Below are 25,390 nucleotides of genomic sequence, written 5' to 3' on the forward strand. Positions count from 1 at the left end.
CAGTTGATTGCCATAATCAAATTTCAATGTAATCACATGTCTGTGGGCTTAAAAATCTTACAGTCCATCAAATACTTACTGTTTGGCTCCATGGGATGCATTTGGTAGACGGATGGAATTCTGTTAAAAATCTCTCAATTCCATTCTTACTGTGGCAAGTGAAGATGTTTTCTTGTAGATGCATTATCCCTGGCTCCAACAGGCCAAATAAGAACCACATGCCCCTAACCTGGTTAAGGTGTGAATTCTATATGTATGTAGGAATAACATAGTAAATTTTGAGTGAAAGGGACTATCCTACTGGCCTGCTGTCACAGTGAAGAGCACTGTAATACTGTAGAAGCTTGGAACTCTAACCTGCATAGGAAGCATCTCTGACCTCATGCTCTATTGACTTTGCTAGTGCAGTTTTTTGTTGCCTAAAAGACAAGTACAACTTACTTTGTCTCTTGTTAATTCAGATTTCCCCCTTCTTAAACAGTTCTTCAGTATTCTACAATCTTAGTAGGAAAATCCTAACTTTCCTGCTTGAGCTATATACTTTAACACAGGAGAATTTTATTTACCAATACCTGCTTTGAAATGCCTTAATTCTTTATATCTTAGTAGTTCTGAGAGAGTAGACCCTAGTCAGCGCTTCTAATTTAGCTGTCCCTGTCACACAGGCAAATGGCTGCATTAGTTAACTATAAGTAACAAAACCCACAACACAGCATATTTCCCTTCAAATTCAAACAAAATAAATGGGGTTCATAAAATGCAGGCCATCTCACAGAACACATCACCGCTCACTAAAATGAACCACTGATAGCTGGACAAACCTCTGACAACTATGAAGATAGTATGATAAATCTGGGAGCCACCCTTCATAGAAAACTGGATTTGCTCCTCTGTTGGCCTGTGGTTGCTCTGGTGTCCTTCATTCCTGATCTTGTAGCATGATGAGGTCAGTGTCCCATCCCACTGGCAAAACAGCATCAGTCGCAATATGGTATCATACTTCAAGCTTCTGAGTTGTGGCCATCTTTTACCATTGTCCAATTTATAATTTGGCCACAACTGATTACAATATATTTCTGTCTTTTGTCACTGTGTCGCCCCAAACTTCTTCCAGTTTTTCAGGATGCATCCTAGAGGGCTGCAGGGTGGGGGAGATTGTGGATTGACTTGTTCCCATTGTTAAATATATGCTACCCAGTACTTTTACCCTTAGGTTGGGATTTCCAGTAGTCTCTGCAATGCACACCACTGGAACCCACTGATAGATTAAGCCCCCACGCTGAGCATTCATGCGTGGCTTATGCAGACGCTGATTTTTTTTTTTCTTTAATTAAGAAGAAAAAGGAACAAAAGTGCACTTACCAAACTAGAAAATTCCGGGGGTCCAGGAAAGCTGATACACTTCCCCCGCACCCCCGTTTGCCTTACTCAAATACCTCTCTCAGGCGTTGCAGCATCCCGACGCTGGAGAGGATTTGGTGGGGTCCCTGATCAAAGGGTCGTTGCGCGCTGGAGACCAGCAGGACGATCTGGCTCTGTGGCTGTTCCATCTGGATCACCAAAACTCCTGCTGTCCCAGCTATGGGTTCTTTCACCAGGTGTGCAGGAAGCTGACTGACACAGAGTCAAGAGGGGTATTTCCTGTGTGTGCAGAGTGGGTGCTGGATCCACAGAGCTGGCATACCTGCAGTGCCAGTACCTGCTTTTATGCACCCCAAACCTTGGAACAGCGGCATTCCCCTGCATTCATTGGCTCTAGATTTTCTTGCCTTCATTTAAAGGCACAGTACCCATTTATTTTGCCACCCATGCTCTAGGGGCAACTGGCTTATGGGATTGTATTTTACTAGGCTAAGGACTAAAGGTTCGCACAAAAGTCAAGCAAATTTCTTCTTTGGCTTTATCAGGTGTTTGTGTTATCTCCTTGATTAATGGATTTATAGACTTATGCTCCTTTGCACTCATTTTGCAGATTTATGGAGTCATCTTTTTCTCACTTCTCACTGGAGCTTTGTTTCTTGGTTCCTGCTGGCTGTCTTGCAGAGAATAGAGTCTGTTGCACATACAACACTCTTACTACATACACCACTCTTACACTACCCAGACCAGAGTGCTGTAGCAAAACTAAATTTCACTACTTTTTATTTTCCTACTTTGAATCTATACTTCTGGTTGTAAAATTCTGTGTTGGTGTGGCCAAAACATCTTGTCTTATTTCTGCTTCTTTCTGTGCTTTTCCTAAAGAGTTCTGAGTTGTCTCACAAAGTATTTTCTCAGTTTGAAGCTCATTCCAGCTGCTGCTACCATTTCTTATTGCAGGATAATGCCATCTGTCTGTGATCTTCTTTTCTTCCCTGGCAATCTATTTAGGGATGATACAAAACTGTGAAGAGAAGCCAGTAAAGAGAAAGGTAGTATAGCAGAAGAGAACAGCAATGTTAGAAACAGGACTAAGTAATCCTGCATTTTCTTCTTCTACAATCAATGCATTAAAATATTGAATAAAGAGATTAGCTATTTGAAAGGCATCTGCCTCAGGTCTCTTAGCTTTTGTAACAACAGCTACTATAAACTGCAGTAAGTAACATTTATGTCTGGGCTGGCAAGGTCTTTTCATGGTGTTGCTGACATTTTGCATGAAATCCTGACACTAAACTACACAGCTTAGCACCAAACACTAATAGGTGCTCTTATGAAAAACACCATGTTTTTCTCATTGTCAATGAAGAAGCCAAAAAGAAGGAGGACAAAAATTAAAATGAACTAAAAACAAACAAACAAACAAAAACACAGGAAAAAAACCAGGAAAGGGATGAAAATGGAGGATAAGAAAACAGAGGGGAAGAAAATTAAATATAGGGCAGACAACAGCAATACTTCAAGGTACAAAGGGAGATGGGATAGAAATGGAAATGCACAAGACTAATAAATATAAAGCAGAAGATTGGCTTAACCAAAAATAAGAAAAAAAGGTGTCTCTGCCTAATACTGTTTACATTTTATTACCCTTTGCAAATGTTTATTGTTAAAGATTGTAGCTGAACTTCCTTACTGTGGTCATGATGTCACATGAAGCTAGAAATGCATAAAAGTTCACAAAAAGCCCCCAGAAGCTATAGGTCAGTTTTGAAACCATAACAATGGGGGCTGGAGTAATGGAGCAGTGAAGAGTCCTCAGGAACGGGATGCTATGTGAAGAGGCCCCAGGAACAGAATACTATAAATCCTTATTTAGTTAACAACCAATTTTTCAAAGAGGCTCAAGCAGAAACTGTAGTAGAATATAAGTTTAAATAGTAACTTGATAGAATGAAAATATAACTTAGAATTATGTTAGATTACTGTAATACACAAAGACACACCCCACACCCCCCCCAGAAAATTTGTCTGTGTAAATGATAATATAATGAACTGGACCAAGATTTGCACATGTGCATTAGGAATTTTGTCACAGTCATCAGTAATTAAACACAAGTGACTATTTGTCAGTGTTTGTATGACTCTTTCCTTGAAACCTTTCTGTATAAAAGACTGTACTTGTTTCCCAGAAGCTGTGCCAGTGCTGTATGAGTTACAAGAGTTGCTGTCCAGTGTACATGGAAAAATTGCTGGTTTATGCCAGAAAGTCAAGATGACCTGAAAAGATCAGTAAAGGAACAAAAAACAAGGACCCCAGCCAATAGGTCCTAAGGGGCCCATCTTAAATCAAGAAGGTAAACAAGATGATGAACTGCCTTGACTCAGAAATGGTGTCCTCCGAGGAAAAGTAATTCTGGCATTGGGAGATCATGACCATGGACTCAAGGCCCACTGACTCAAGAAACCCACTGACTCAAAAGATGAGCAGTTATGCACATGCAGAACTAGTTCGCAAAGATGATGACAGTCAATTACGAATAAAAATGAGTATGTATTAGAGAGAAAGAGGGGCAAATCTGAAATGTATAAATATGCATGTGTTCCATGCCGGCTTTGTGGAATTACTGCCTAGCACCCATATTTGTGGAAATAGACCAAATACCTTGGCTCTGGGCATGACACTGGCTTTGTACACCAGGTACAGAACCCTGTTTAAGGAACACCACCAGCTGTGTTGATGGAGATAAGAAACAGATGTATGGGTCTGTTTTTGGGAAAAGGAGAACAGCTTAACCTAAAGAACGTGGAATGCAATAAAGGGAAACTAAAACAATCAGATAAAAGGGAAGAGACTGATTATGATGCTGACATCTCAAGAGACAGAAATAATTAACAATTTGCCCAGAGAGTTAGTGGGAATCAGAAGGGGGTTATGAAACAAGGTCCTGCCTTATTGTTGTAAAATGTGAAATATGTAAAAATTTTGTATGAAAGGATGTTCTTTGATATTTGATATTTGTATCTTTTCAAGCCTAATCAACACAAAAGAAGATTTAATCCATAAAACAGATAGCAGCTAACAAGCAAGCTCTAAGTGATGCCCAGCTGGTTAGAAAGACAAAGTACTTACTGGCCTCCTTAAAGTTTAGGACTTGACATGCTTGATCTCAGACATAGTGGGAAGTTAGCAAAGCTTGGGGAGAATGTACTACTGATAGTGGACACAAAGAATGAAGAGTTTACAGGCCACAAGAACATCTGGCAGAACTCCCAAGATAAGGAAGAAACTAATAAAGACAAATCAGCAACTGTACTGAAATTGGCTCTGACTGGCTAAAGGTAATTCTGACATGGGGAGATTGTGACCACCAACTCAGGAAACCCACCGACGCAAAAGAAGAGAAGGACTGAGCATATGGACTAATTACCATGAGAAGCAACATCCAAAGCACACTGGATTTTTGTTATCACTTATTTGTCAGCCTTTGTTAAATGACACCTCTCACAGTACAAAATATATGACAGCTGAAGAGCCACACCATTATATATATTAAGAAATTAGGACAAGATGAAAAAAAAAATCGATATTTTTTATAACTGATGGCACTTGATTTAAGGAATCTTCTCCCTTTAGCTTTTGTTTATTCTTAAGAGGTAACATGAACCAGGATTCACAAGTAAAGAAATACTTCTGTGACAATACTAAACACACACGGAGGTATGGGGTAGAGGTTTACTTTGTCCCTATCTTCTTTTCTTAAAGCCATTTGACTAATGCTGCTAGAACTTGTATTGCCCTCCATAACTTACCTAACTACAGGAATGCTACTGCAATCAAGCTGCCTTTATTATGGTAAGGAATCAGTATCTCAGCATGATCTCACTCTGAATCACCCCTCACATCACAGCTCTTAATAGACTCCTGACTTGTGTGGATTACTAAGCAATTCCTGTAAAAATAATAGTGCGGGGAATATTATTTTATCATATTTTGTTCCAGTTGTGAAAAATAACTTTCTAGAGGACAATTATTCCTGGAAGGTGTGTCAACTCATGGTGCCAGGGATGAGCTTGCTCTGGAGTAGCTTTTCAGCAAATATTAATGAAAAGAATAAACTTTGGACTTTGGACAAACACATGTATCTCTGGAAACATAAATATATTAGACTGAGGCTTTTGCCCATTACTTTGGAAAGGAAAGTAACATTTCAACACCTTTTCAGTAGTGCCTAGGATCATTGTGTTTCCTGCTGCCTTTCATTCTAATATACACACCAATTAATAAGCCTTACAAGCCTGCTTTGCTCAACTTTCACAACAGTTATTTATCTAATACGTCAATATGCAGGAATTCATAGAATTTAGCTCACCTGATGCTTTCTGTCTTCATTTGCCAACTATGACCAAATTTATTTTACTGCATAAAAATTTTGGCTTCTATTGCAGTGGTGTTGAAATAAAGTACCAAGAAAAGGTTAAAAATTCACTAAGTATTGTACAGGACAGGCAAAAGAACTTAAAAAAAGCAAAGCCATTGACTACAGCTTTAGGTAGCTACCCATATGGGAAATGACAACTTTTTAATGTTCCAAGTGTACAAAAACAAACACCTGGCATACCAAGGGTGTGCTGGCTTTGAGGATCCACCACCCATCACTCCTCTCTGCACAGACATGAAATAAGTATCTCTACTCTGTGTGTGAATTGGCTTCTTGCATTGAACCCACAGATGGTAGAACACTAATTAATAAAAGAATTAGGTAACTTGCAGCCAACAGACCATTGATTTCCTTGTTTGCTAAAAAGTGTAAATCACGTGAAGTTTTGAGAACTGCTGTGCTAACTGTGGATTTACCATCCAGAACCTATCTTTGCATAAATATGAAATAAACAAATACCTCAGCTCTGTGTGGGAGGTTGGCCTACTGCACATTGGGTGACAAATCCCACTTTTAGGGACAACAGCTGTATTCACAATCTAGCTGAAAGTGAACCAGTCCCCAGTTTTGCAGCTGAAAAATGGACAACAATGGTTATTTTTATGATTGCCTTCTCATGTTCATACAACACAAATTCACCACAGTTCATAGCTGAACTCTCTTTTGAAATACACAGGTATTTACTATTATTTTAGACAATCCAATGCTATACTGCAAGTGTCTTTCCTTCAAAGTTTATGGTATCTGTCACTGCATGCTTCCTTCAGTCAGGGCCAGTTCCAGCACTAGGAAATGAAAGGATTGGTTTTCATATTGCTCACAAAAAATTTAAGCAATTTTGATACCTGTCTTACTTTCCACAGCATACAAAATTTTCTTGCATAGTGTTTCTTTCCTAGTGGTTGGATTCCATTCAGTTTGCCCTAGGTAGTGACTCACTCATAACCCGTTCTGTGGACAGTTCAGCTGAGCTGGCCTTTTGGAAACATTTCTCTCAAAGGCAAACAAAGTAAAACCAAAACCAATCATCTGTTAATCAGAAGAAGTAATGAACAATCCTATTCTCTAAATAAATATGTGTAAATGTCTAAATGTAGTAGTGGGATCCTAAAATATTTAGGATAATTATCTGTTCCCTTTTCTGTTCCCTGCTTTTGAAGACATACTTAATCACATCACTCCCATTTGGCTTGGGTTCTGCTAGTCAAACTTGGTAATGGTGATTCATTTCTACAAAGTTCCCTCTTGAGATGGTAAAAGAGCATTGTTAGGCCAAAAACTTCAGAGCCAAGAGAAGTTACTGAGGGAACAGAAGGTCAACTGTCTGCAAAGCTACTTCTGTCATCAGGCAGCATGTTTTGAGATTTTCTGTCTGTCATCTTGGAGAGGTGTAAACACCAGTAAAACTAATGAAATCTGGGAGATTATTATAAAGATACACCTGAATTTAGAACAGGAATTCTAATAAGAAAACTTCACTCAAGTCTGGAATGCAAAGATTGAGAAGAGTAAAAAAGGATCACCCTACACCTGAACTAACTTTGATTGAAGTCTCAGGTTGCATGCTGATGGGATTGTAAATGAATTAGGTTTCAAGTCCTCTGAAAACAAGGGATATAATGATACAATACAGAGAAATGGACAAGACAGATCTGTGGAAATATGTTCTATATGGCAAAATGGAAATACCTTTGTTATTAGAGACTTTGAATTCTAGAAACGGAATTTTTATTGCAATTATCTGGGAAAAAAAACCAATAGTTATATTCTAAAATTATTAGCCAGATAGGACTGTCAGGGAAAACTTACACTAGTAAGTTAAAAATTCCTAGAGAAGTTCCTGGGCACTGAGACAATCAAGCATGGGAATGGTACACATCTATACTAGTAATGACCAAAACTGTGTGGCTGCATACAAATGACTTATTGGAAATTGTTCCTGGTGATATCTAGTCCCTCAAGATTTGAATCAAACTTTGCAGTTTTTTTGTTGTCAATCAGTAGCTATAGCTAGGCAGTTATGATTAAGCAACTGCAGTGTGAAACTTGTAGTCATGTCTAATCCTTTGTTTTAAGGAAAAGGAAACACAACCCCAAAATAAATGGGCTGTCTGGATGAGAGCCCCTGGAGTGAATTCAGCACTGAATTCAGGACTGAGCAGTAACTGGGGGAAAGGTAATCCTGTCAGGGGAGACTGCAACCACCAACCCCCTGACTACCAAGTCAAAACAGATCCCCAAATGGACTGGAAGTACTGCACATGTGGAATAATTAGCTTGAGAAGCAAGAGATAGAACTGGCAAATAAGGTTCTGAGTACTAATTAATGAAAAAACTATGTCAACCGTAACCAATGAATGCTGATGCCTTTGTTTGGTAAAATGTGTAAATAGTGTAACGTTTTGATGATGGTGAGACAGACGTTTGTGGGTTGCCCCCAAATTTCCTCCTTTGCACAGAATACAATAAAGAAATAGGAATGCTTCACCGTGGTGTGTGAAGGGCTGTCACACACCAGCCAGGTGATGAGCCTGTGCTTGGGACAACGCCCATTAAATATTTGCAAGCGCTGTAGGTGGTGACTGTCAAAATCATGTCAAGAACGTATCACTCATTTCGAGCATAAATGATTGCATTCCTGTTTCCAGTTCAATTTAGTTTATTAGCATCCCAAAATCTCTGCATACAGAACAACTTAATGGTTTATTTAAGAAATGGAAATTAGTATTAAGTAAAAACTTGACCACTATTAGAGACAGAATGCAATTATTTTCTCGAACCAACGACTTTTACTTCGAAACTGAGACGATCTGTTTTCCAATATTGCCTCCATTCATCATGGACTGGAAAGCAGCTTCAAGGGAAATAATGAAATAAGTTAGTGCCAAGCAAAACAAGCCAAGTAGCTTCTAAAAAAGAAACCAAAAATGGTAGAAGCAAATGTATTAAGCAGCTCCCCAAAAAAGAGAGATACTACTTTGGACCTAAACATATTTATCCTTAACGAAGCGCTAAATTAAGAAGGGGATTAAAAAAGCTAGCCTGTAAAACTGCTAATGATCTGTCATACATATAGCAAAGAGAGACAAAGCATGATTGGACAGCCCACAAATGCTGTGGGTTTCACAAACTTTTGCAAGAAAAAAAAGTTTATAAATACTGTACAATAGTGTGAAAAGCTGGTGCAAAAGAATATACCTTTGAGTAAACAAAGTATGATAAGTATGATATACGACTGAGGTATTTGACCAAGTTACTTCAAAATACATATGTATACCAGTAAGGAGAAATTAGCAATGACTAGAATAAACTGAAATCTGTAAGATTTAGTTATCACTTAGTTCTACTAGTTTTCAGTCTTGTGGGACTAAAGACTAAATCATACTCTTCCCTCTTACTTAAAAGGGAACCATTCTTACAACACGTCTTGGATCACATGGCTCATGTCACCAGACCCCCTTCATTTTTATATTTCCTTTGTTACAGATATTTTGAACAGGCTACAGGATATTCTATTCCGTTAAAAAAAAATTAGTTTTTACTTTCTTTAGCAATATGCTTTGCCCTTTCTTGTGTGTACTTTTCACTTTTTTTTGTTAGCAAATCCAATAACAACCTCTGTTAGATACTGTTTTTTTAAAGTATAAGTTCAAGGATTTCAAAAAAAGCATTTCCTTACACACAAGTTCTAAGAAATAGGCAGCACTTTAAACCTCTAGGATCAGGATGACTATCACCGGCTGCTAAGGTAACAGTCTAAGAATAAACTCCCCTCAGTACTAAAACAACAACAACAATCTAAATTTATATTCAATGATTTTTTTCTAATATGCAATAATTTTCTTACAGAACATTCTAACAATTTGTAAAAAAATATTTTATTATAACATAAAAACAATATTTTTGATAAAATAGAAAAATCTAAGTTGCCAAATGAAACAAAGAAGGAAGTTAACCTCTAATGTCATTGTATTTTATCAGGTTATTATTCTTAGAAAATGATGTAAAGATCTTACCACCGATGTTTGCTAAGCCTTCTACCACTGTCTCTCTGACCTGTCAATGCAAACAAGCCCTTTCAGTTTTCCTCAAGCAAAAGTAGCATTTCACAATTCTTAGCAACATGGTAAGAAACTGCCATAGAAACTACCAAAATCTAAAGACTTCTCGCTCCAATAGACAGCGCTCTGTTTGGACCAGGTTCTTTCATCAAGAGAGGTGTGAATATTTTCTGATAAATTTGCATGTGATTTAATTCTTCAGTCAGATCTCTGCCCCTGCCAAAACTTAGTATCTTGGTATTTTCCCAGGAAGATTTACTGATTACTTGAAGAAACAAAAACTAATTCAGACAGACCTCACAGGCAAGGCACGTTTAAGCATATACCCATCACAAAGTAATAAACTGTGATTTTAAAGCTTGGAGCAAAATTTCAGACAAGATCCTCAAAAGCATTCAGGACATTTAACTAATCAGGTATTTGAAAGAACATATTTTTGAAAGTCTGAATCTTTAAGTAAAAAAGCACTTGCACCCTATGCTGAAATAGAGAATACAGACATGAGCAGCATGTAATCAGAGAAGTCTGTCATACTGCAGTCAGACCATCCTCAGCAGGTACCTTTTAAAACAGTGTTACCTAATAAGCTTTCAATTATACTTACACATTTTTTAAAAAGTCTCTTCAATCCTGAGGCACAGGAAGAGAGCCAGAGACAAAGAAATTAGTCCTCTTGTAGTAGGAGATAATACTAAAGGCCATAGATAAAACCTAAAAGTTCTCACCTTCAGTTTACCCTCTTGGATCCACTGGCAGAGTTGTAATACACTAGCTTCTTGTTTGTCCATGTAGTTCAACACTAAGAATCTTTCCCTGTGAAAGAAAAGAATGAGCTTTGAGTTTAGAAACCTTGGTCAATGTACTTGAAAATCTTTACAAATCTTTTCAGGAAACAACCTTGTTGAAATGGAAAGGTTATGAGCATGAATTACAACGAAATGTAGCTCAAGGTTTTGCCAGCTTGTTGTGACAGCTTCCTGCAGTGGGAGCTTGACAGTAACATCAGTCTTAGACAGGTAATTCTGTTCAATTATCAGAGAGAGGAGAGTAATAAAAATCAAGTAGTATCACCAGAACAAGCAAATATCCATAAGATGTGAGCAAATTCCTTTGGTCTTTGGTTCGTTGGTGGTTTTTTTTTGTTTGGTTGGTTTTTTGTTTTTTTTTTTTTTTTTTTTTTAATTGTTAGGGAGAAAAATTAGTGGACTTGGAACTAGATGATGAGACTAACTTAATTTTCAGGCTCCCCACAATTGTGCGTATCCTGATGTCATGACTTTCTATAGCAATTGAGAAACTGAAATGATTATCAAAAATGATAGCTACTTGTAGGAACATGCTGACTAAATTCTCTACTGCATTCTACTAAGCATGGTGTATTTTACTATTTTTATTCATTTTTAAGAGGGCAGACAACAGTAACAGGGACAAGGAAAGATTATAATTAGAAGAGATCGATTTATTTGCACAGAAATCAAGTCTCCAAAATGTCCTGCAATACGACTGAAAAGTCTCCTAAGAATCTCCTCCTAATCTCTGCCTTAGCTCCATCTGAATTCTAAGAGGAGATTCAGAAATTCCCAGAGTCAGAACATAATACAAATGTTTTATCCATATATATCTGTCCCACCTACAGTTCCATTATCTCATAACTCCCCAAATATTAAAATGTAATTTCAATAAAATCACTGCATCAGCTGCATCCTTACTTTAAAAAGAATTGATTTTCTCTCCTCCTGAATGACAACATTTTGAGAGAAGGCACTTTGCAAAATACCTGAGGAACAGAACTATAGCAACACCTTCCCTTGTACTAAGAATTTTCAGGGATTCCAGGATTAAATAAAGCAACCTCAATCAAAATGTAACAACTGACATCTATGATTCGATACAACAACATACAACATCCTTTCCCATTTTTTAACTGATAAAGACAAATGTAAGAGAAAGGATCTACTGATATCATGACTATAAATTTCCTTTTTAGGCACGGCAACACTCTCTTCTGATTATCAGTAGCTACTGCAGATTACAGACTACCTTCCAAACATCATGTGCATAATCTACCCAGAACCTGGTCACAAGTTCTGGAGGAGAAATGTACCTTGTGATGTTCCTTTCTTTCTGTATTTTTTCTATGTCAGGAGGCAGTGGAGGGGGATAAGGCACATCTTTGTTATACTGAGAAATCTGTCCACACAGGATGATATGGCTGTTCTGATTCATCTGTTTGGGACAGCACAAAGTGAGAAAAATTACATTCCCCGGTCTCAGAAACTAAATTTTTCAAAGATGCAATAGATGATACTGCAAAATTTTCACTAGCCACATTTCCTATGAAAGAGTGGGAGAATTGCATGCGCTTCAATCTATGACAACATTCAAATACATAAATGCAAGGCAATAGTGGAAAAATAAATGCTATACAGCCTAGTGTAATTTAAAAAGACACAAAATAGAAGGAATATAGGAAATTGTTATCTTACTGTGGGCCCCCAGGATCAGCACCTGAAGTCAATCACTGAAGTGGAAAGCCTGCTCTGCTGTATTACAGGCTGGACTCCAGTATGAATTAATTGAAAGCCGGGCATACAGACATTGGAGAATGACTAGAATAAACCAGACAGCTGGAGTAATCACCTGACTTATAACTGTATCACTGATGTCTCCACCAACATTGTCAAAGTAAACATCCACACCACGTGGGCAGAGTTCACGTAGCTGTTTTGCCACATCCTCCTTCTTGTAATTGATAGCAGCATCAAACCCCATTTCTTGGACCAAAATGGAGCACTTCTCATCTGTGCCAGCAATCCCCACCACTCTAGAGCAGCCCTCCAGACGGCCAATCTGCAGGCACACAGTTAAAAAACCAAAACAAACCAACCAACCAAAACCCCCAAACAATAAAAACAAGTTAGAGATCATTCATCTGCATAAAAGTACCAGTGGAAGAAAGGGAGTCTTAAGGGGTGTTACAGTTATTCCCCATCCCCCTAAACCCCAGGCAGCAAAAACTCCCATCTCATGTGACACAGCTGCCTCCTGTCACTCCCTCCTCACAACTACATACGGGGCAGGTACAATCAAAATTTGCCATCTTTTGAAACTCACTGACTGCAGGAGACTATGTTTGCGGAGTCACAAATGACTGCCAGTACTGGAGAACCAAATATAGTAGAAAACTACCATCTGCCAAGTGATGCCTTTTCCTGGTCTTAAAATCAAGAGTCAAACACAATTAGAAGGGGAAAAGGGATTTTACCTTGGTATTTATTTTAAGGATCCTTAGGTGCACACGTCCAGGTCAAATGCACTGAAATACACACCACAATGCACACCCCCAAAAGATCTGGTATAACACTACAGGTCTTACTAATTAGCATATCTATCCAAAATTCCCCAATGAGAGGCTTGAATAAGCCCCCCTCCCCAAGGAACCTTCCCCTGGACGGCTCTGTCTTAGTTTACAGAATGTGTTCTCGCGAGAACCTTGGTCTCTCTTGGCACGCTAACCCCTAACTATGAAGTTTCTAAAATGTTTAGTCTTCTAGCTGAACAAACAAGTCCAAGAATGTAACACTAAGAATATAGAAGTTGTTAAAAGGTATAACAGGGGTATAAAAGAAAAGGTAAAAATCTTCATGGCATCACAAGTACCATAACATAACTAATAAAAGACAAATAGAAAATGAGACAGTAATTTATTTAAATACAATCTTCATAGATTTGCTCATTCATTGTTTCTTCATAACTTCTCTTTATTAGGTCTAAAGTTTGCTTGTGTATATGTATGAATACATCTAGAGAGATATTTGTAGATCAGCACATACACACTGCAAACAGGTTCCGCAAAGCGGAGGAGGATAAAAGGACTGTAAATCTCAAAACACAAAGGATGTCATGGAACACAGCACAAAGGGTTTACCATATTTTTTTACTGTTTTCTAATAGAGAAGAAAAAGAAAGTCTCCAGTCAATAGAGTGTTGGAATGGTAGGCTACCATATAAATGTATAATAAATACATGCATATATACCATCTATTTTACTTGTGCTAGCAACAAGTAATCACCACCATCAGTTTTCTCCTCTCCCTACCTCATGAAACTTGAGTTTCATATGTAAAGTCTTTCACAGTTAGAGTGTGTGCCAAACCTGTGAAACTAGCCCTTCCCATGGCGTTATACCTGCTCATGTTTACAATGATTTTATCTGTATGTTTAATAACCAGCATGTTTCAGAAGACAAAACTTGGTAACACAGTATGTCCTAAGCCTACACCTACCTGGCCAGCCAAAGAGCCACAGGCACCAGCTGCTCCACTCACCACCATGGTCTGATTTGCACCTGCAGTCACATGTCCTTTCTCCCTGATTCCCAACAGGGCCGTCAGTCCCGTGATGCCAGCTGCACCCAGAAAGTAGGAAAGGCGTCCATTTACAAGTTGTGGAACAAGCTAGGGAACAGAAACGCGCGGTGGAGGTCATTCGTTTCTAACGTTTTGCTCTTTGACTGCCTGAAGGCAGAAGACTAATTCAGGATATTTACCAGGCAAGGTACAATTGGTAGGGATGGGCTATCTCTAGCTCCAGTCTAATAACAAGTTTGTACAAAAATGTTAAGTCTCTGTGGTTTTAGAAAATGTTTTCAAACAAAGTAACTCATAAAAACTTAAATTACGGAAGCGTTAAAAAGCAGTTGGGAGATAAGAAGTTTCCAGCAATGGTGAACTATTCCTATGCTAGCATAAAGGATATAAATGCATCATTTTACCAAATATAGTGATTGTAGATTAGTGGCAGAGAGTCCTAAAGGAAGGCGTTTATTGGGAAGTATAAATTCTCAAACTACAGTAATTTTCTGTTACAAGAGAACAATCAACATCGTATCCCCAATGCACTGAAACCTCTCCACTTTCAACTTAATATTGAATACCCTTTCTTATGTGGATGTAAAACCTCACATAGAAGCTTTTACTAACATAAGTTAGTAAAATAAATATACCTAAAACCTTTTATATCTTACAATTACACTCTCATGAAGAAGGAGTTCTATTAGAATTAAAATAATTAAGAGAATTAACAAACTGAAGCAGCTTCAGGGTAATTTATTGAAAAAAGCAACAATTTAAATAATACTGACCTGTCTGTTAACCAGAAAAAGCATTTACATTTTTGTTACGGAAAAAAAAATTGATACAAATTTTGGCACCTATGGGTTGATCTGCTTTTTGAGAACTGATTGTTTCAATAGGTATGCTTGTTTTTCACTAAAAATATTGTCATTAGCTGCTATTTACAAGTTGTGGAACAAGCTATTTAGGGGGGGAAAAAAGGTTTCGGGGAAAAAACAGTCACAACCTGGGATTTGCATTTGTATTACCTTTTGTAGCAAGCTTCCATCCAGAATTGCTACTGTCTGCCAGGGCCAAGTGAAGGAAGTTACAAAGTCTCCTTTAGCAAGGTTATCGTGCTTGCTCTCCTCCACAACCCCGATGCCCCCACCATCAGCAACTTCAGAAAGCTGCCAGGGCTGCAGGTAATCTGAGCCCGTGTCCTCGTTCATTCGGCAGCGCTGAAAAACAAGGCTTTATTGAAAGGCTCTGGTGGAACACCACTTGTTTATCAATTCAAATTGAGTGAGGGATGAGATGTGTTTAAAACTGCAAACACAAAGGGCTACTCAAAAATCTCTCAATAAGCCCCAAGTGTTCATAATCTTTTCTTAGATCCTTCTTTCCCCTTGTTTGCTCAGTACAGAAGGAGAATGGACCATCCTGATCTCCTCCAGCACTGTTACCAAAGCCAACACATTCTACAGAAGTTGGCTCAAAGGCACCAGTGCAATTGATAATGGCAAGCTTGGGTCTGATGAGAATCCTACAAATGCCATTCCTTAACTGAAGGAATCCTAGAAATGCAGGATAAAAAAACCACCTAAAAGTAATTTAGTCCATGCCTGTGCACTGAAGAGCAGTCAAATATATGCAGACCATCCCTGACAGACATCTGTTTAATGAAACATCTTGAAACGTGATGTATTTTCTTTGCAGCTTCTCCTGTAGCTACAGCTAGTATTTCAGGATTCTTAAGCTTTTCCTTAATTACCAAACTAAATGTACTTTTCTGAAATGTAGACTGTTTCTTTTCTGCTATCGCCATCTATGGAGGGAATAAATGATTGGAATTCTCTTTATATCAAACTTTTACAGACTCTGTCTGGTTCTTCTACCTTCACTTCCATTTCAACCCACAATTCTTCCAACCACATGATTTCTGTAATTGTGTATGACTGGGGAAAAAAAAATATAAAAAAGGCCAAGTTCAGAAAAAGCTGATACAAACAAATCTGTAATGGCAGACCAGAGCTCATGGTCTTTTCCTGGTCCTATAAAGTCATATTCCTATATATATCCCAGGCATATTAAGGCCAAATTCTTTCCCAGTATAACTCCATCAGAATGAATACAATTACTAAGTTATACTAGACATATTTGTTCTGTAATTGGTAGCTTTGGTGTTAAACGTCATGACAGGTACAGAATTGAAGGTACTTTAAAAAACAAATTCTGGCTTAGCTCTAAGTTTAGCACCTACCATGTAGGGGTCCACTGAGAGGTAGAGAGTTTTAACACGCACTTGTCCTGCTTGGACTGTATCTGCTATTGTACTTTGCTCCAGTCGGAAGTTTTCAGCCACTGGCACTCCATTCTTACCTAGAGTTATTTTAAAATTAAACAAATAAATGAATCAATATAGAGCTTCCCTTAATCAGTGAGGGAAGGCCTTTTTTTAAGGTAGTCCTTTTTAGAATAAATTAGGTTATATGTTTACTCAGGTATAAAACTACCAACCAACTACTCTCAATTTTCTGCCTCTTCTGACTCAAGTGAGACTGAGGGAATACAGACCAGAGCCACTGCACATGCACCTGCTGCAAGGGCATCCCTTCACAGAGACTTCCTAACATTAAAGCTTCCCAAAAAGACCCATAAAACCGTGGTAAGAACCCCAGAACTGGAGGCTTCATCCTCAGGTTGGTACCACATGCAGCAGATCAATCAGACAACTGGAACCACTAACACTGAGACAGCCAGACAGCCTTGCATATTTTAACTGCAGAGTGACTGCACAACTACAGCAGGCTCCTGCTGTAACATTTGAAAGACTTAATTGCAGGTCACACAATAGTTCTTAACTCTTAAAACTGTTTTAGCATTAAGCAGCATACAATACTTCCTCCAAAACTTAAAGTCTTCTATACCAGAAGATTTATGAACTCACTACTCAAAATACTGTGCTGATATCCATAACAAGGCAAATGTGTAAGCAAGAAAGTAAACAAAAGCTCAACAGCGTAAATTTAAAAAACAAACCCTTTGAAACATGAGAGGAATAAAAGATTTAATATTTACTACAAAGAAACAAAAATTAATAGTAACAAAATATTGTAGACATCTCTTATAATGCAAAAAGAATAAATGTGAGAACTAAAAAGTCATGTTCAATAATCTTTCTTCACTTTCATCCCCTAGAGTTTTCTCATATATTATGTGTTAATCCTTTTTTCTCACCCAACAGTTTAGAAATCTGTATATACAGACTAAACAAATGCAGTTTGAATACGTTATTTAATAATAGAAAGGTATTCATAATAATAAAGTTTACTTATATTAATAAATGTAAACAAATTTAATATAAATGTATTTATGTTAATGGAAATGAATACATATATATATATAAATAAATGCACTTTAAATAAACTTTATTGCTGCATGCAATATTAAGATACATAAAAGTCAGTATCTCAAGTTAGTTTCTGTTTCTACCCTCAGCATTTTGGAGCATTAGGCAATCAGAACAAACACATTGTTTCTTTAGTGGAGAGAAATACATACCAGGCCGTGAATTCAGCACTACTCTTTGTATAATCATCTCTGCTTTTGCAGCAATTTCACACTGGATTTCTACAAAAGAAAATGTTGTTTGAAGGCCCGAAACATAAATGTTCTTGAAAAAAGAATATGGGGCAAAGTACTCAGTAATCTGGAAACTGGGGATGGAATATGGACCTCACCAACTTCAGTGTCCATGCCCAAGGAAGATATAAAGAATCATATAAACCAACCTCAAGCATAAAATAAACAAATGTGTGAACAAGGAGTTTCCCTGTTTATCTTATTGAAGCCCTGATTTTATACAATGTCACAGCTGCACCTACTGGAAAGATGGAAAATTGTAATGTACCATGCTCCCTCTAAGACCATCACCATCCGCTACCAGGCAGCGGGAGACGTGTTTGATTTGCTTTCCTGCGCTGAGAACACCCTGTTCCCACCTAAAAGACACAGAGGCAATTATCCACACAAAGTCAGGTTCCACTCAATAAAAGGCAGCCAGGCACACCAGAATAGCAGTGTGCAGGTACATGAAAAAAGACATTGCTATGTAAGATGTTTGGTAAGAAAAAGCAATTCTTTCAATTAGCCTCTCTATTAGAAATGAGAAAGAATGAGATCACCACTTAATCTCTTCTACATAAAAATTTCTCACTGAATTTCAACATTTTAAAAGAGGATTGTAAATCTGTGATTTTGCACCTGTGAGACTCAAACTTATTAAGAGGAAGTTAACCTGATAAAAAAGCCCCATGATCTTACATGCTTTCAGATCTAATACAAAATAAAGATGTTACTACTGTTTTCAGCTGACAGCCATAAATAACCAACCTCCACATGAACAAAGGACATTAAGGAATGAAACATGATAGCTGACATCTTTGCCATAAGAAACAGCTTTGACAAGAACAGCAAATTGGAGCAAATCTAAAAGATGAGCCTAGAAAGAGTACATCATCACCACTTATCCAACATGTTTATTCTTTGAACACTGCAAAATACAGAACCTTGTCTGTACTGCTACAGTGCTTACGTAACAGCACTCACAAACCATCAAGAACTATAGCCAGGAATGCAGCAAAACATAATTTAAAAGTTATTAGGAGAAAAGGTGCACATCCCTTGCCATCCCTCCCCTCTAAAACACACAGCTGATTCAAAACACAAGTCTCTTGTTAAAGAAACACATCAAGGTTTAACATTTTATTATGTTTGCACTTGAAAAGCTACTTATTTGCAAAAAGTTATTCAAAAGTTATTTTCTTTCCAGTATTTCAACACCTAAGGATGCTACAAGATAAGCTACAAGGAATGAATCTCAAATGTGTCTTTACAGCATCACATAATTGAAAAATAAGTGACCTGTAGAGTTCTTTGGACAAAACAATGTAGAACAACAGTCTAAAACCGGAAAAAGGAAAAAAAACCCCACACTTTGATGAAATTACTAGTTACTGTTTATAAACAAAAATTTGCATTGAAAATTAAGGACTTTAAAATTAAAAATCAAAATAAGAATCCATCTTTATACCCACACAGCTGATACAATCTCTAGAACATAAATAATGTAAAATCCTAACAGGAAGGATAGCCTAAAATAAACTTTGGCAGATGTTAGGTTCAACACCGTACTCAGCTACAGACTTCCTGTGTGATCATGGGCACATCACTCTGTATTTGTTTTACAGAATATTTTTCAGAACAAAACTCCAAATTCTTCCTGATAACATCTGCCCAATAAAATTACATTCAAGTAGTACAGTTGTTATCCCCAGAGCAATTGTTTTAGCATCTGAGAATTTCTGCTAATACAATGAGCATTTTATAAACTGTCAGATGTGTCCAGTGCAGTTTAAAAGGACAAGCCTACTCTAGTAAATGATTTGCACACACTCACAACTTGGTCGAAATTTATAACCACTAATCAAACTGCTCTGTGCAGAAATAATGAGTTAAGAATGCAGCGAATATAAACCAACAGCATCTGGCAGCTCACATGAAATCTGGGCAAATCACTCCTCAATATGTATTATCCATATCCATGGCTGAGGGTTTGATCCTCTGTTTACAAACAACACAGAGCAGGCAGAATTGCTGTACAGTCAAAACTGCTGACTCAATTTTTGTTAGCCTGAAACTAAATATGTGTATTATGCAAACACAAAAACCCAATCTGAACAAGAGAGGATGAAGATAATTTTTATTGTGACTAACATACTCCTGAAATATCTGCTTTCTATGATTGTACAGCGGAAAAAAACCCCAGTTTTATAAAGAAAAAAAAAATCAAAGTTATTAACATACTAAAAGGAAGACAAAGCAACACAGAGCAGCACAGAAAGATGTGAGTAGAAAAATTATCCAGTGTAAGTTTAGACTACTTCTTTGAATGCCTGACATTTTGAAGGAACAAAACCACTGTTTATTTCCCAGTTTGCTTTCACAGCTTTTGTTTGAGGAGCCTGTGTACTGATTCAATTTGAAGATCTTCCAAATACTGTCAGTGGGTGGACAAAAAGTGAAACTGGCAACTGAACTGTCACTCATTCTATGACAGCTGTAACAACAAATACAACACTGCAGATGGACATTTACTTCTAAATAGGACTGCACCTACAGTGGAAGTCAGCAACACCATTACACAAGCAAATGGGGTCACAGTAACACCATACCAACATTAAGAATCAAACTTGCCTCACATTACAAACAATACAGAACTGACTAAAGAAAATAAGTAGAGGCACCATATTTTAGCACTGTAAAGTGAGGAAAGCTTTTGGGAAAAGAGAACCGATTTCTTTTTTTTTAAGTGAAAGAAAGGGGATTTGTATCATATAACCAATTCCTTTAAATACGTGCATAGAGCCAGTGTGCAGGATGTTTTGGACTATTTTTTTTAAAAGACAACACAAAGCAACACATATTGTTACTTTTTAGCTTTTCCAAACAAAAATAATCCGAGTTGGTTTTACTCTTTAAATCAAATAGAGTAAAAATTCCAAGTTTTAACATCATTGTTCTATGCCAATCACCCTATCTACCCTATGAGTACACCAGGAGGATTAGGCAGCACAACAGCAGCATCTTAGGGAGTCTCAAGTATGTTTTAGCCCAGTTTTACTCTTACCTCTTTCTCCCCTTGCCTTTCTTTCCCCATTTTTTCAGAGACACATGACAACTCCTTTTAAAAACGTTAAATAAATTCCTCAGTGCTAAAATGCTCCAGTTTGTTTGCCCTGGGCTTGGTTCCCAGAACTTCTTGTTTCTGAGACTGCCCATAAGGCAGTTTTCAGTTGCATACACTCCTGCCAAAATGAGTCACCTGCTTCCAAGTCATTAAAGCCCATGCCAGATGCAGTCTAGCTAAAAAAAAAAAAAAAAAGGAACAGCAGGTAGTACTGTATCAGGCCCAGGCAGCAAGGAGGAAGAAGGTAGGCAATCTAAACAGAGAACAAGATTTGGGAGCCTTCTGAAACTGTGATGTCAAAATGGCTGGAGCAAGGATCCTCAAAGGAAACTCAAGGAAAGAAACTTCAAGACTGACTCTGAACGAGGAACATGCAGGAAAGAAAGATGGGAAGAACTGGGACTAGGAATCAGTAAGAACAGAGAAACATGGCAAGAATAGCAACTTAATGGCCAGTAAAGCAGGGGAGAGTGAAACAGAATGGGGAAAGAGAACTGAAGAAACTGGGAACAATGAATAAGACAAACAAGCAAACTGAGATGGGAATAACTGGTGAAAAAAAAAAAAGAAGAGACAACTGTAACTGGCAAGGTGATGGAAATGGAAAAGCAAATGTAAGGGATTAATCACCAAAGTTTCCACCAGCTCCACTAAGGAGATCTACATTTGATGAATATTAGTTAATGGCAAGCCAGAATCAATATTGACTGTCATGAACGGAGAAAAACACATGCCATAAAAAGCTAAGCACTTTCATGAACTGAACCAATAAATTTAGATTTCCTAATGTTCCATGTCTCATCACTGAATTCTCTGATGAGAAGTTACTCCCATAGCACCTTCTTCATGTGGATTTTCTGACACACTATAAGAGTTGAAGGAAGGCTTCTTCAGTCTTTCCTCCAAAGCAGAAGCAGATGAAAAAGACAGTGACAATATTTGTAGGATCTTGAGCCAGCCATCTCTTTCTTTATATTCCTAAGTAGCCTAGTATCTTTCAGCTTTTTATCAGATTTTCCTGACCTATGGAGCAAAAGTTCCAGTTGGTAAACACATTCGTATCTACATACAATAGAACTGTATAAATGTTACTTTTTCAGATTTAGGTGCCAAAAAATTATCTAAAAACTTTCAGGTACCACATCTTGGACTTTTAATCTTTTTTTAATAAATAGTTGCATTGATGAAAATTGTTTAAAATACCGTATTTGTATTTTAAGGACTATTTCTTCTTAGCATAATTTCACATAAGGAATACAGATTGCTCCCAGGAGGGCAGGAGCATCATCCGATGGGGTTTTTGAGAAGCCTATGATGCAGTTTGCAGGCTCCCACGTGAGAGCCATCTCAGAGAGGTTACTGACTATCCACTTTCCCAGGTATGCCCAAAGACCAAGTTAGAAAGCAGTGCTGCCAAAGGTGACAGAGCCTCTGGGGAGAGCCTTGCAGACGGGTCATTAGCAGTTTCGGAAGCCGCAGACAGAACAGCCCAGGAGAGAGAACCCCAGAGAGGCAGAGGCAGCGCAGGGCGTTCAGTCCTACAGGCTAGTCCGGGGCTGCAGTGGGCTCCTCTCCCCTCCTCCGGGATGCCTCCTCCGCCCCGCGACGCGTTTCGATCGGGGGCTCAGTAAAGCTCAATTCGAGCTCCCGTTCCAGGGATCGGGCAATGGCAACAGCCTCTTCCAACCCCTCCCGCACCTGTGCCCCCGCCTGCCCTGCAGCGAGGAGGCGCTAATCCCTGAGGATACGACTCCTGGGAAGGAGAGTACCGGCTCTACCAAGCACCCCCCCGCCCCAGGCCGAGCCCCGGCTGCCCCCCGGCACCGCTGCGTCCCCTCAGACCCCGAAGCCCCCGCTCACCTTGAGCCGGCCCCGCACTCCCCAGAGAACACTCAACGCCGCCCCGGCCCGCGCGCACGCGCGCCGACCTTAAACAGGGAAACGCTGGGGAGCCCCGCCCTTAAAGCGGCGATGCCCCGAGCCCGGCCGCGGTGGCCTGAGGCGAAGCGCGGGTGAGGCGATGGCGGAGCAGCCCCTGAATCGCATAATCACACAGAGTCATTACGGTTGGAAAAGGCCTCCAAGAGCATCGAGCCAACCTTTCACTGAACACCACGTTGTCGACTAGACATGGCACTAAGTGCCACATACGGTTTCTTGAGCACCTCCAGGGAACGGCAACTCCACACCTTCCCTAGGCAGCTGGATTCCGGTTAATGCTTAATAACTCACTCAGTGAAGAAATTATTCATAATGTCCAACCTGAACCTCCGCTGGCACAGCTTGAGGCCGTTTCCTCTTGTCCTATTGCTGGCTGCCTGGGAGAAGAGACCAAACCTCACCTGGCTACAACCTCCTTCCAGGCAATTGTAGAGAGCAATAAGGTTACCCCCTGCCCCCAAGTCTTCTTTTCTCCAGGATAAACACCCCCAGCTCCCTCAGCTACTCATCACATTTGTGCTCCAGACCCTTCACCACCTACATTGCCCTTCCCTAGATCTACTCCAGCACCTCAATGGTTTTTTTTGTTGCGATGGGCCCAAAACTGGGCACAGCACTCAAGGTGTGGCCTCAGCAGGGCTGAGTACGGGGGGACAATCACTGCCCTGCTCCTGCTGTCCACGCTATTGCTGACACAGGCCAGGATGCCATTGGCCTCCCTGGCCACCTGGGGATACATTGGCTGATGTTCGTTTTGCTATCAACCAGCATCCCCAGGTCCTTTTCCTCCAGGCAGCTTTCCAGCCACTCTTCCCCAGGCCTGTAGTGCTGCATGGAGTCGCTGTAACCCAAGTGCAGGATTCAGCACTTGGCCTTATTAAACTGAGGCACTGACAGAAGGCATTTACAGTTTATGAGGGCACAGTTTCTTTGTGTAACACTGGGAGACATTTGCTCCTCGTTTGTTCCAGTGGATGAGACTTTGTTCATTGCTGCAACATAGGGCTATTTTATAGCCATTCCTAAAATTCCAGTAAAGTTGCTGTTGTGTGCAATATAATGTATTTACTATATATATGTTGTTTCTGTGCTTGAATACAGATGAAGATGTTTCTTTCCTTAAAAAACATGTAGCAAGAGCCAGAGCTTTCCTGGGATGAGGCTCAGGTCTTGGTACTGCCTGACATGATTACTCTGTGTACTCACCTGTGTTGTAGTGACTCACTGTGCTGTAAGGACAAACAGGTCTGTGAAGTGGCCACTGAGTTGGTGACAGCTACTGTGGAGCTTGAAATGACTGCTTCAGCCTGGAAAAACTCTTCTAGAGTAATGATTCTGATGACTTTGTACTCTGTCTCTCACATAAAGGCAGGCAAAGCCTTTCTATTGTAGCTTGACACATAGCACTGTAATATAGGTTTAAGTGAATGACTTATATTTGTGCCACCATAATATACAAAACTTTGCAGTTCACATTATTTGAAATAACATCATTGGAACCAGAATGGTCTAGAGGGGGAAAAACGAAGTATGTTAATAATGGGATTTATACTTTGTATGGTTTTTTTTCCCCAACTTGTATCAGCTGATCTCATGACAGGTGCACTTATTGCAAGTGTAATGCACTGAAAGCAAGTCTTGAGGGTTGAAATCATCTTGACAGTTTCAAATGGGCACATCTTGTGTGTAGGAGGCCTGCGCTCAAATGAATGAGCACTGACTCGCCTCCTACTTGTGCAAGAAAAGAGCAGCACAATTACAAAAACAATTATTTCAGAAAACAATGTCACAGGTCACTACATGAGCAAATAGGAAAATATGATGAAATGTATTACTGGAGAGCTTCCTGTTAATTTAGAAGTTGTGTATCTCAATGACTAGTAATAATTGAAAGAGAAGTGGGGAAAGAGAAAACATGTGTTGTATTTTGGCAAGTGTACACATATTTTTTACCCCTGTATTATATAATATAATGACAATACAACTTCTGGTGTTTGATAAAGTTACAAAAAACCTCCCAGACCCTTAACCCAATACATTAAATAGTATTTCAGAATCTCTGTACAGCCCCACTTTCTGTTGCCGGGTGCAGGGTGATTGTGTTTCCTCTGCAAACAAGGTTATCCTGGGAGATAGTTGCAGCAATCATCTGTATTTTGCTGTTTAACCTCTATGGTCATGCACACCCCCCCACCCTGCCTTGTCTCCTATGTTAAGTATTTTTTAAGTGAAGCTGTTGTAAAATAAAGTCAGGTGTGAATTTAAAGTGCAGTAGCTATTCTGCACTGACTTGCCTTGTGGATACTTTTACTACTCTAAAAATGCTTTTTTGTGGGTTACCTTGATTCACCTCACACTGAACTGCAAAGTCACCCCACATGTGAAATAAAACTGTCTACACAAGCAGGCCATTGTGGAATAATTGTTACAGAACAGATATTATGCTACCACTTACAGACAAGTCTAAATCAACATCCATGTCATCATTTTAAAGTCAGTCAGAGA

At 39.0% G+C, this 25,390-nt stretch overlaps 1 protein-coding gene across 4 annotated transcripts; it reads right to left on the minus strand.

The window, feature by feature from the left end:
• Positions 1 to 94: 94 nt before the first annotated feature.
• Positions 95 to 22,851, minus strand: PTGR2 (prostaglandin reductase 2). Of its 4 annotated transcripts, XR_014226470.1 has the most exons (11): positions 22,805 to 22,851; positions 17,758 to 17,826; positions 16,457 to 16,575; positions 15,243 to 15,434; positions 14,146 to 14,316; positions 12,500 to 12,709; positions 11,964 to 12,085; positions 10,585 to 10,672; positions 10,464 to 10,489; positions 9,815 to 9,854; positions 8,483 to 8,652 (listed from the first exon to the last, which is right to left on the minus strand). XR_014226470.1 is itself a non-coding variant. In XM_082283121.1 (10 exons), exons 2-10 carry the CDS (start codon positions 17,792 to 17,794, stop codon positions 2,367 to 2,369), a joined length of 996 nt encoding a protein of 331 aa, XP_082139247.1. In that variant the 5' UTR covers positions 17,795 to 17,826; positions 22,805 to 22,851; the 3' UTR covers positions 95 to 2,366. The 4 variants fall into 4 exon arrangements, 3 of the variants coding, with proteins under 3 accessions (XP_082139247.1, XP_082139248.1, XP_082139246.1); XM_082283121.1 differs by lacking the exons at positions 8,483 to 8,652; positions 10,464 to 10,489 and adding an exon at positions 95 to 2,383; XM_082283120.1 differs by lacking the exon at positions 10,464 to 10,489.
• Positions 22,852 to 25,390: the final 2,539 nt, after the last annotated feature.

This window comes from Coloeus monedula, assembly GCF_965178545.1.
Source record: "Coloeus monedula genome assembly, chromosome: 6".
In the NCBI taxonomy this organism is placed as follows: Eukaryota; Metazoa; Chordata; class Aves; order Passeriformes; family Corvidae; genus Coloeus; species Coloeus monedula.